Source organism: Lepisma saccharinum, chromosome 2, assembly GCF_977018435.1.
Source record: "Lepisma saccharinum chromosome 2, izLepSacc3.1, whole genome shotgun sequence".
NCBI lineage: Eukaryota > Metazoa > Arthropoda > Insecta > Zygentoma > Lepismatidae > Lepisma > Lepisma saccharinum.
Genome location: NC_139230.1, coordinates 49,460,415 through 49,472,796, shown reverse-complemented (window position 1 = coordinate 49,472,796; position 12,382 = coordinate 49,460,415). Strand labels below are relative to the sequence as shown.

Here is a 12,382-nt window from a genome sequence, read left to right as displayed (position 1 = left end):
CTTTCAGGTAGTGGACAGTCGACTGCGTGAAACAGGGTCAGTGTTACCACCGCGGCAAGAAGTTGGAAGACCCCGAAGTGTACGTACACATCAGTTTGCAGAAGATGTGTTAACAGCGGTCGCAGAACATCCTGGCACCAGTACGCGAGTGCACGCTCGGGCACGAAACACGTCTCATGTGAATGTTTGGCGAGTGTTGTCAGAGGAAGGAATGCACACTTTTAAACTGCAGAAAGTACAAGAACTGTTACCTCGTGACTTTCGCCCTCGTATGGAGTTTTGCCAATGGTTGTTGCATCAGCTGGACACAAACCCTCACTTCGGGACAAACGTATTGTGGACAGATGAAGCCATTTTCACCAGGATGGATGTCTTCAATAGTAGAAACAGTCATGTATGGGACTTTGACAACCCACATGCATTTTTTGTGGCCCATCACCAGCATAGGTTTTCAGTGAATGTGTGGTGCGGGATAGTACATGATCATTTAATTGGACCATACATTCTCCCTGTTCGCCTGAATGGTCGCACGTATCATGCATTTCTTAGTGAGGTTCTGCCTGAACTGTTGGAGACCGTACCTTTGGCACTGCGGCAAGAAATGTGGTAGCAACACGATGGTGCACCAGCTCATTTCGATTGTAATGTACGACATTCCCTGCATGACGTGTTTCGCAATAGGTTCATTGGTAGGGATGAGCCTGTGCCTTGGCCACCGAGGTCGCCAGATCTCAACCCTCTCGATTTTTTTCTTCTGGGGAGAAATGAAAACCCTCGTATACGACACACCTGTCACATCAGCTGAGGACCTCGTTGCTCGCATCAACGTCGCCGCCGCGACGGTAGCAGATACACCTGGCTTGTTTGCTCGTACTCGATATTCCTTGATTCGTCGCTGATATCTCTGCGTAGTAGTAAACGGCAGACATTTTGAAAACCGTCTGTGATTATTGCCCTCGGCAAATCTCAGTGAGAACACTCTTGGTATTGCTCCCCACCCCCTTTGTGTGGTGAAAGTGACATCTTCAGTTGGTGTACAGTGACACGGACTGCCTGTGCGTAAGATATTGTAGCATTTGTTGTTTCTTGTGTGTGTGTGGGGGGGATATTACGTAGTTGTCGCTTGTAAAAATACAAGTTGTCGCAATCATCTGATATTGTGTTTTTCTTTCCCTCCTCCTGGTGGAGTAATGTGTCTCTCGTATGCCACATGACATGATTCGTTCATTCCTCGCGTGTAACTGGGGTATGCAACCGTGCTCAACTTTTCGGATTTTGTGTTCGGTGCTCATGTTTTGATGTTTGAGGTCGGGATCTGTTGTCTTGAACGCATTTCTCATTGTCACGGTCCTTCTTGCTGCGTTACATACCCTTTCCATGTATTGTTCTTGCTGGAAATCCCCAATTCCTTTAAGGACTCCATTGCGCATGCGTGCAGTGAACTTTTTATAGTGACTTCCGCACTGAGCACATACGATTCCTTTATGATTCCCTTGGAACCGCCTCTCTATCTGTTATATTATTCGTCCCAGTCAGGTGTGACGTTCACTTTGTCACCTTTTGTGGGGCTCCTATCTCGGAAACGAAGCCTCAGTCGTAAAAATGGAACTTAGACTTTTTGCTTGTTTTCGTGTGAGGAATCACCTCCCAAGCGTTGTAAACGACCTTTAGAAACACCCTGTATATACACACACACACACACACAGGGTGCCGCAAAACTCTTTCAACAACGCTTGGGAGCTGGTAGATATCATAAAAACAAGTAACTTTTCCCTATAAAGTTTACCTCGAAAGCGCTTAGTTTCTGTGCTATAAGCGCTTAAAGTATATCCTGTATGTATGCAACCCAACACAGCAAACGCTTGCTCTGACATAACTAGCAGGGGCGCGTGGCAGGGTTGCCACTAGCGTTCCTCGTTAAGAGAGACGACTTAAAAACAACAACTTGGGAGTCTTGCCTGAGCAAAATCCAAAACATTAATGATACTTGCGATGTTGTAAGAAGGATTCACAGTATTTATAAACTGACCAAAACAAATAATGGGCAGACTGAAATTCAAGATTACTCACTCCAAAATATCTCCATAATTGATTGATTGATTTGGTTTATTTTAATTTGCTTTTCTGCCACCTTTGGCTAATCGCGAAGATGAGGATGATATGATGAAATAACAAATGACACCAATGTCTAGACCAGGATTTAAACCCGAGACACCTGGTGCCGTAGCGAGCTGTGCTAGCCACATCACCACGGAGTGTTTCGTGTATCATGCAATATCAACAATTGCAAGGGACACGTGATATAGGGGAAATCCACGAACGAACAAATGTAAGCATGATATGTTTGCTGCCTCGTTTCGAACACGCAGACTGTAATGTTATTATAATTTATTTATTAGAAATAAAGTGAACTAGTGCTATTGCAAATCGAGTTCGTTATAAAAAGCAGGCTGAAAAGAAACAAAAATCTCCGGCAGATGAATATTCTTGAGCCATTTTGGTGACTAAGTACGTTTAGTGATCATCACATGATCAACCTATTTCTAATCTGTGACATGATCCCTCTCTACCGAATGTTCCAGACACGAGTTCCGACCTGGACAAAAATGTCACTGGATCTTATGTCCTCGTATTTACTATTTGCCCGAAAGTGTAGGAAAATTACGTACAATGAGAATAATATAAATTCACACGAATTATTCCTGAAATTCATCTATATGTTAGAATCTCGCTCGTTTGCTACAAAACGTTGTTTCCAGGGTGAACTAAAAGTTGACATTTTGGTGCCTTCTGAGAATATTACTCTTACATTTCAATGTTGATATCAAGTTGCTACAATGAATGATAAATATGTACAATTTATGACGTGTACTCAATGGTTTCCTTTTGATTATTTTTTTTCACGTTCCATGATAAGAATGCTAAGCAAAGACACAAAATGAGAAAACAAATTCGCACACATGAAAAGAGTGCAAATTACGAGGATTTCTCTTGATGTACCAATATCAAACGATATCGTGAAGTGCAGAACAAACTAGTACAGGCAGTAAGTATGCACCGAACTCAATGTAATTCCTTTCAATGAAATATTAATTTCTTCCTACAACTTCTTTAATAGAGCATTCAAGATTAACCAGTTTGAGTGGAGAGAAAAAGAAAGAGAGAGAGAAAGAGAGAGAGAGAGAGAGGGGGGGGGGAGAAAATTTTTAATTCGCATGTTCCTAGTATTGCAAATAATCGTTGGAATTTTCTTCATACAAATTTTTAAAACACATAATTTTTCTTACATGCATATCAGTTGTCGGTAAAATTTATAGGTTGCCACTGTTTTCTAAAATAAGCTAGGGGTCTTTGGTTCGAATCCCGGTTTGGGCATGTATGTTTGTGAGTCTCCATTCATCAATTTAATCATACCATCACTCATCACCATCTTCGTAAATTAGCCAAAAGTGGCACAAACAGCTAAGTAATATAAAGCAAATCAATCAAGCAATGAATGAATCAATCATTAAATTAAAAGAGCCTCGCAATTATTTCCTTATGAGACAAACACGATTAGCAATAACGCTATTACAGATAGGAATAATTTTCAAATAAATTGTAATAACCTGGGTTCGAGTCCTGGTCGAGCCTGCATTTTTCGCTGAAAATTTCTACATTACAGTCTGCGTGTTCGAAAAGAGGCAGCAAACACATCAAGCTTACAATTTGTTCGTTCGTGGATTTCCCCTATATCACGTGTCCCTTGCAATTGTTGATATTGCATGATATACGAAACACTCTGTGGTGATGTGGTTAGCACAGCTCGCTAAGGCGCCAGGTGTCTCGGGTTTAAATCCTGGTCTAGACATTGGTGTCATTTGTTATTTCATCATATCATCCTCATCTTCGCGATTAGCCAAAGGTGGCAGAAAAGCGAATTAAAATATACCAAATCAATCAATCAATTATGGAGATATTTTGGAATGAGTAATCTTGAATTTCAGTCTGCCCATTATTTGTTTTGGTCAGTTTATAAATACTGTGAATCCTTCTTACAACATCGCAAGTATCATTAATGTTTTGGATTTTGCTCAGGCAAGACTCCCAAGTTGTTGTTTTTAAGTCGTCTCTCTTAACGAGGAACTCTAGTGGCAACCATGCCACGCCCCCTGCTAGTTATGTCAGAGCAAGCGTTTGCTGTGTTGGGTTGCATATGTACAGGATATACTTTAAGCGCTTATAGCACAGAAACTAAGCGCTTTCGAGGTAAACTTAATAGGGAAAAGTTACTTGTTTTTATGATATCTACCAGCTCCAAAGCGTTGTTGAAAGAGTTTTGCGACACCCTGTATATGTATGTATGTATATGTATGTATGTATGTATATATATATATGTATGTATGTATGTATGTATATATATATATGTATGTATGTATGTATGTATATATATATGTATGTATGTGTATGTATGTATATATATATATGTATGTATGTATATATATATGTATGTATGTGTATGTATGTATGTGTATGTATGTATGTATGTGTATGTATGTATGTATGTGTATGTATGTATGTGTATGTATGTATGTATGTATGTATGTGTATGTATGTATGTATATGTATGTGTATGTATGTATGTATATGTATGTGTATGTATGTATGTATATGTATGTGTATGTATGTATGTATATGTGTGTGTGTGTGTGTGTGTGTGTGTGTGTGCGTGCGCGCGCGCGCGCGCTATTAGAAAATATGAAAAGTGTGTAGGTGATTTTTGTGGCGCACAGATGGAACTGCTATGATCCAGAGTTCTACAGAGCAGCCTTGAGGAACATGCACTTTTTGTTAGTGCTGGGAGCTGTTCGTTTCAGCAATGTATTACTCTGAAAACAAATATTTTTGAAACATAAATGTAATAAAGAGTAATAATAAACAGATCACTAGGACAAAATTGAATTGCCATGCTGGATGTGCACTAATATAATTTTTATTTCAGATATTTGAATCGGAAGTAACCATCAATACTGATGTGGATGTAAGTTATTTGGTGAATGATATTGATATGGAAACATTAGCATCTGAATTTCAAACAAATTTAGAAGTTTCATATTCACTCACCACTACAAAGTATTATGAAGAGGAATTACAAAGTGCAATTGTTTCCAGTCAATACAAACTACAAGGTAATTACATTTTTAGAATATAATATAGTGTCATGCGTGTGCTTCTAAATGTTACAGAACTCTTCAGCCATGCAAAAAGCGCAATTATTTGGAGAAAGAATAGATTGTGGTTCATAGATTAAGATTATTTGTCAACAAAACTGACGTTAGTTTTTAAACGAACCTCATTTGCAATGTTAGTGTGATAGTAACAGAATTTTTATTTATGATATCCTTAGCTGCTTTTTCTTTCAAAATATATATAAGAACTCTAGTAGCAAAGCGTAGTCTTATGAAGGAGCAAGCGATGTTATAGTACAACAAAAGATGTAGTACAATGACATGCCAAGAAGGGGGGCGGGGGGCTAAAGTTTTATAGCCTCATTGGCCCAGTCGCTGGATTTGTCAAAATATCTGCAAACTGCAGATTTACTTTCAAAATTCCAGGTAACGTTATTCATATGGTGGTAAAAATCTTACATATGAGAACTTTCTGCATACGACTAAAGGGGTATGAACTTTCTTATTTATTAGTACCTTTATATGTTTGCAAACAGTGACCAAACAGATTTAGGTTAAAAAAATAATGGGACTAGATCTGTTTATTTTACGCTGCGTGATTGTAATTTAAGATTTGTGGGTACCCTAAAAATTGCATTGGAGTAACTTAAACGTTAAAATAACAAATTAAATATAAACATTAAAAATTTCATTTCAATCCAAAGAAACGCATGCATAGATGATGTACTCACCACAATAAATGTCAAACTCTTGGTCCATTGGAAGAATGTCATCCTTAGTGATGATATTCATACTCCATTCTTCTTTTCTTTAGAAAATGTTTAAGCACACACTTGTAAAATTTTGTTTCATCCATTTTGAGTTCCTTTAATAGTTCTTTCTCAATGGACAAATGAGCAAGTGTTGACAACCTTTCCTGACCCATGCTGTTCCTGGCAAGTGTCTTGATACGTATCATTGTTGAAAACTATCTTTCAATTGACGCTGTTGTGGCTGGTATAGTTAGTACTAGCAGACACAGTTTGTGGAGTTCGGGCATCACTTGTTGTAAATCGTTGCTTACAATGTACTTCAGGATGTCCTTTACACTCTTATTGTGGAAACAATCCCGAGAATAGGCAATGCTGAGCTTGGTGCGCAACAAGGTTTTGTCAAAATGCTGTGCAGTTGCATAAGCGATGAAAAGCCAGTTTCTGGAAATGTAGCAGCATACATGCAAAATTCCCCACTACCGAGCAATTCAACAAATCTTAGGGCCTGAAAGGTTTTCAAAACGTAAAGACAGTTGGCTTATGATGTTTATAACTTCACAATATATACGTTGGTAGTGAGATTGTCACCTACATTGTTCCTCTTCCTACGTGGCTGTGGTACTCCTGCAATATCTATTGTCTTTGCATAAATTATGTCAAATTGTTCTAGTTTCTTGGTAATGTCACTTTTGACACTTTCAAATTCTTTGAGGCAAAATCCAATATCCATAGTTTTTGTTTGCAGCACATTAAATAAATATCCCATCAAGGAAAAATTTCCCCAAACAAGAGAAGAAAAAAGTTTGTTTCAAAACTGTCCAGGAATGTCAAGAAACCACCCACAGAAGAAATTGTTTCACTGTCCCAGTCTTGTGCATTGCCAATAATGTCCTCAAACATTTCAATTATCTTCTCTATTTTCAGACGTTTTTTGTACAAGCTGTTCACTGTAGTTCCACCTGGTCTGAACCACTTCAGGTAACCTTGCTTTAACTATATCATCGAGAGCAGCATTTCTTTTTGTCGAATGCGAAAAGAAAGAAGCAAGGCCACTTAACATCTAGAAAAATAATTTGCATTCACTAATTTTGCTTGCTGTTTGACAAAGTACTAAATTTAACCCAAGAAAGCCCATGACTTTATTTCTGTGAGTTTTGTGATCATATTAACAGGATTTATTGGTTTTGCATCAAAATGGAATATGATGAAGAAAAAATAAAGATTTTATTATCCTTCTCGAAAATACAGGGGTGTCACCTGTAGGTGACATTGGGCATTCAAGGTACCAAAATGAACATAACGTGAAACTTATACCATGGAACATCTCTGTCTTATACCTCCCTCCTCATTTTTATGTAACACAGTTGATATTAACAATGTCAGAACTTGACATTACACTTTACACTTTTCCCTGTTCTTGTATATGCATGAAATTCGTACCAACAGTGTATGTGTAATGCTACACCGCACCTCATACACATTATCAGTGTCCTCTTGTGGCAGTGTGCACATCTTCTTTGAGAACACTCTACCTGCACATGTTCTGCAATGTTGATGTCTTGTCTGACTTCATTTGGTACACGCAAGGACACAGAACCAATTTGGGAACTTCTGTAAGGAAGGTTTCCATGTAAACGGCAGTATGATTCCACCAATGATCGTCGGAAATCACAATATGTCACACTTTTGCCATTCACTTTCTTGAAAATCAACCGTGCATTGTGGCATACTGCATCTATTCCAAAGGCAAACAAGGAGAACCACCACTTTTTACCCCTGAAACTGACCCACAAGGAGTGAATGTTCTGGTCGAAACGATCGACGCCACCCATGAACATGCCCTCCCGATTCCACTAGCATCAATTGTTGTCTCTTCAATTGTTGCGGTCTCTTGTGAATCATGATAACTTCTTGTGACAACTTCCACCTCTGCGAGGAGCATTGCTGGAGGAAGGCAATTGACATCTGTGCAATTCTCATCCCCACTGTCTTCATCTGTGAATCCATCATAATCAGGTGGGAAAAGAACCTCATCAATGTCATCATTATTTTCTTCAATAAGTTGTAATGCTTCATCCAAATTCAACCTGAAATCGTAGTAGATTCCAAGTTCAACATTTGTATCATTATTTTTATTAGTACTAGACTGTAATACACATACCACTGCATTACAGTGTATATCAGAATAAGATACTATAGCATTGTTTTGCCCCCAAGATTTATCATTATTATTGATGAGGAAAGCATTTTCTTTGTGTTTATTTTTCAAGTCTCAATGTTTTTATTCTTGTTTTTACAATAATTATAAATCATTACACACTGGAGGACTAAAATTAGTAAAATTATATTTTATTATTATTATTACGTCATTGTTACAATATTATATTGCAATTATATTATTACTGCAATTATAATTATTAAAATTAACGCTAAAATGCAATTATGTCCTAGTCCTTTATACATTTATGACTTCCAAAGCCCAATGTCAGCTACAGGTGACACTACAAATTTATTCAACAATTACACCAACTTATTGTTCAGTGAGAAAATTTATATTTACCAGACATAAACCTTAAACCTTTAAGAGTAAATAAAAGTAATAAACTTCTAATCATCTTACCATTTTGATGTTTTTGAATGTCCTTCAGGAGCAGGTGACATGTCATCCTTCCTAAGGGCAGCCATCTTTACTTCAATAGTTCCAGAAAGTTCCACAAGATGTCCCTCAGTTCAAAGTTGCAAAAATTCAGTTGAGAAAAAGTGAATGGACAGTTTGACATAGAATAAATATGTGCCCGGCCACAGCATACAATAAAAAAAAAAATATTAAAAAGCTGTCACCTACAGGTGACATTGGGCTTTCTCGGGTTAAGCAATGTGCAAAACAAATACTGCACTTGGGAAAACCTCTCTGACCTGTGCTTGTGTCCCTGAGAGATCCCCTGCCATTATGGCTGCCCCATTGTATGTTTGGTACACCAATTTTGATTTCCAGCCAAGATTTCGAATTGTTTCAACAACATGGGCAGTAATTACAGCTGCAGTTTGGTTCCTGCTGACATCCTCAATCCCCCAGAAACGCTCAACGATTTTTCCTGACTTCGTCACATAATGAAACATTGTCGAAAGTTGCGATTTGCTCGATACGTCCGAGGATTCATTGATCATAATAGCTACAAACTGGACTTCACTTACCTCGGCCTTAATTGCATCCGTTATAACACCACTCGCACTTTTAATAAGGTCATTTTGAATCTCACTTGACAAGCCAGTAAATGTAGAATTCTCCAAATGACTTGCCAGCAAAGTATCAAATTCTGCCAACATATTTACAAGTTCTACCAGCGGCGTGCATTCGGAGTATGCAATGCGTACCCACGACACAGTAAGAAAAAATTAAACATTTTTTAGTCTTCCCCGAACATGAAAATTCAACAATTATCGCTCCGAAAGCATTTCCACTGCAAGAAATTAAGATTTCCGCATGAACATGCTGCTGCCTGTCTTGTGTAGCCTGCCTGGCCTTCCTGAAGGCAGTCCCGAATCATCCCGATTGTGACTTCGGGCCTGTTCGCACTCACCTGATCAGAGTTTCTGCCGATTTTCCCCACAAACGCTGTGTATTCTGTTTGGTACCCTAGAAATTTGGAAGGCAAACCAGATTGGCTCAGATCAACCTCTACTACATGTTTCGATCTGCCCGCACTCACCCCCTCCCTCGCTTCTTTCTATGTTCTAAGCATCGAGGGTACGAAAGATTTCGGCAGCGTTTGCAGTGTTGACAGTAGTCAACATATATTTGTTTTCTGGAATGTTTAGCTTACGATCATTTAGCAGTCACGCATAGATAATCACTGGGTTGAGTTGCAATAAATATACATTTATACAAAATTATTGCTGATACAGGAATCTGAGAGGAGGACAAGAATATATCGTGGTGGAAGATTATATTTAATATACACGTAAACTATCACATATAAAATATTTGAATGAGGTTAGTTACACTAGCAAGGTTTTGTTTCCGTATAGGAAGGTGAGACTGAGACTGAGAATGGACTGACCGACTGAGGATTGTCTTTTGCGTGAACCCCCTTTTGGCATAGTCACTGTGTCTGGGGGAAAATATGTGAACAATTTGCAAGTTTCACTCAATTCTCAAAGTCGAGAATATCTGTTTATCTCCTTCCGGGATCAACATTTTATTTGATTGAATTGTTGTTAAGTCCACTTTATGCAGAGATAGGCTGATCGGGACTGGACCTACAGTTTAAAGTAAGATCTGAACCACTATGTGCCTCCACCGAGTATTGAACCCAGGACCCCTTGATTAAAGGCAACTACGATACTACTGCACCATTGGGGAGGCCCCATTTTATTCGAGTTCAATTGTATTTCAGCCTTTAGGTTGATGAGGATGGGTGTTGACTGTTGGGCCGACGATATGAATGAATGATTAAAAAAACAAAACATAAGTAAATACAATGCTTGCAATGGGATTCGAATGTGGCCCCTCCCTCTCCCAGACATTGCAAAGTAATGTAATTGGATGTTATATTGTGCTTAACATAATTTATTTTAGCTTTTCAAGTGTTCTGGGATGTAAGCTGACGTATTTTCCACATGTGCTTAATTATCTCCCTTGTACAATATGTTTCGTGGACTGGCAACTCCGGTTCATTCCTCCACAAGAACGTGCGGTTTTTGGGGATAGCCGTGGGAGTTTGACTTTTGCTTTCTTCTGCTGTCATGTGAAATTTGCAGCGAGGGTTTCGTTCATATTATTTGCATTGCAGGATCTCTATGGTTTGTTGGTGCAGTGAAGTGATAGAATAGGGGGAACCGGGAGTTATTGATGACATTCTAGAGAAGGTATTTTTGTCTTTTACGAAAAGCAAACAATCCGAAATGGAAGGTCTGCTCCTGATTTGGGGGACTTGTTTCAGGCAGGAGTTAAGAAGAATGGTAAGCAGTATATTAGGCATTTTCAGAAAAAAAAAACACCTCTGTAGAGTGGCTGACAAGAAAAACCTTAACTTTATTGTTGGCCATGTTCATTGGTTTCCTCTATGAAAGGTGTTGTGAAATAGTAGAGGATACTGAGATTTATCAAATTTATCACGAAAAAGGATTGTGCCATTTGAAGTTGAATTGTTGGACTCTGCGTAGCTATCACAATATATTTGCAAATATGAAGTATCATACATATATTTTACCTTGGTACATTTGAATAATGATACAAGGATGAGAATTTTCCCATTATAAAATTGTGGAGAGAAGTAATTTTCTGAATAACACGATGGTCCTCATAACCCCCTTCCTTACGCCAATGTTGCGTACACTAGTCTAAATATCACCGCAGGTCACAGAGTTCTACAGAATTTCCATGGTTCAAGGATGCCTCACTTTCATTGTGTCCCCAGAATGCTAAATCTTGACTGCCAAGAAAGGTTGTTACACTTACAAGATGCTTCAAAATATCGCAATTTTGACGAACAAGTTTGTTGTGGTACTCTATTGTTACTAGTCTGTGGTGATCCAGAGCAAAATCCACATGAGAGTTTCCGAATTCCTTCAGAATTAAAAATGCTCTAATATGAGATTCTGCCTTTTTATGTCTCTGTAATGCATTGTGCACATTATTCAGACCCTTGTGGCCCAGTACTCCTAAGAAAAGGAATGTCAAAGGCAGGAAAAGATGACAAAAAAAGGCCTGACTACTAAAAAAAAATCCTGGGAACACCACTTGTGTCATAATAATAAAACTTAAAACATATTCTTGTTCATAATGTGCTGTGCACAATGTATATGATTTACTCTATGCTGTGTACAAACATTAATAGATAATTCCTTTACAGATAGCATTATTTTCACCCCAAGTTTTATTCAAAAGCCTTCTATTTATTGAATGTAGTTGTAAAATTTGTGAAACAGCTCACTTGAATTACTGTGTAAATAATTTGCAAACACTGGTAGCGGCCTGATGTAATTTGAGCTGAACTCAGGATGTAGACCAAGGTCCATCGAATCTCCCCTCCTTCCCTGGAGAAACTCTTCACGGAGGTGCAGACATTCCACTTCCTGGAAACAAAAATGCTCGCCCCATCTCGCCCGAACTCACAATGTCAATTTCTTTAAGCATTTTACAATTCGCAAAATCTAAAATAATTCGTAATATAAAATGGTATATACGGAATTTAGAACAGTGATAATAACTTCTTTTAGTTATTTTATGACTAAGAATTATTATTATATTCGCGATCTTGTTTAAGTGTTCATGAAGACAAATATTCGTTACTAGTTTTTGCTGGCAATGTATCCTTCTGCTTTCGGTCGAGCTCTGCTATTTTCGGGAATCATGCAAGCTCAGCAAGCAGAGCTTTTTGGTAGAAGCGTTGTGGACGGTTTCCACCCAAATTTCATGCTTCCCCATGTGCCTCCTTCGGGTGTGTTATTTTCCCATAG

The 12,382-nt window shown here is 38.3% G+C and overlaps 1 protein-coding gene across 1 annotated transcript in view; it reads left to right on the top strand.

Moving 5' to 3' along the window:
• fs(1)M3 (female sterile (1) M3) overlaps window positions 1–12,382 on the top strand; it is a 111,997-nt gene that overhangs the window by 81,889 nt on the left and 17,726 nt on the right. Inside the window, exon 25 of the mRNA XM_083117343.1 lies at window positions 4,982–5,168. Within this exon, the coding sequence (XP_082973469.1) occupies window positions 4,982–5,168 (187 nt within the window). The remainder of the gene's footprint in view (window positions 1–4,981; window positions 5,169–12,382) is intronic.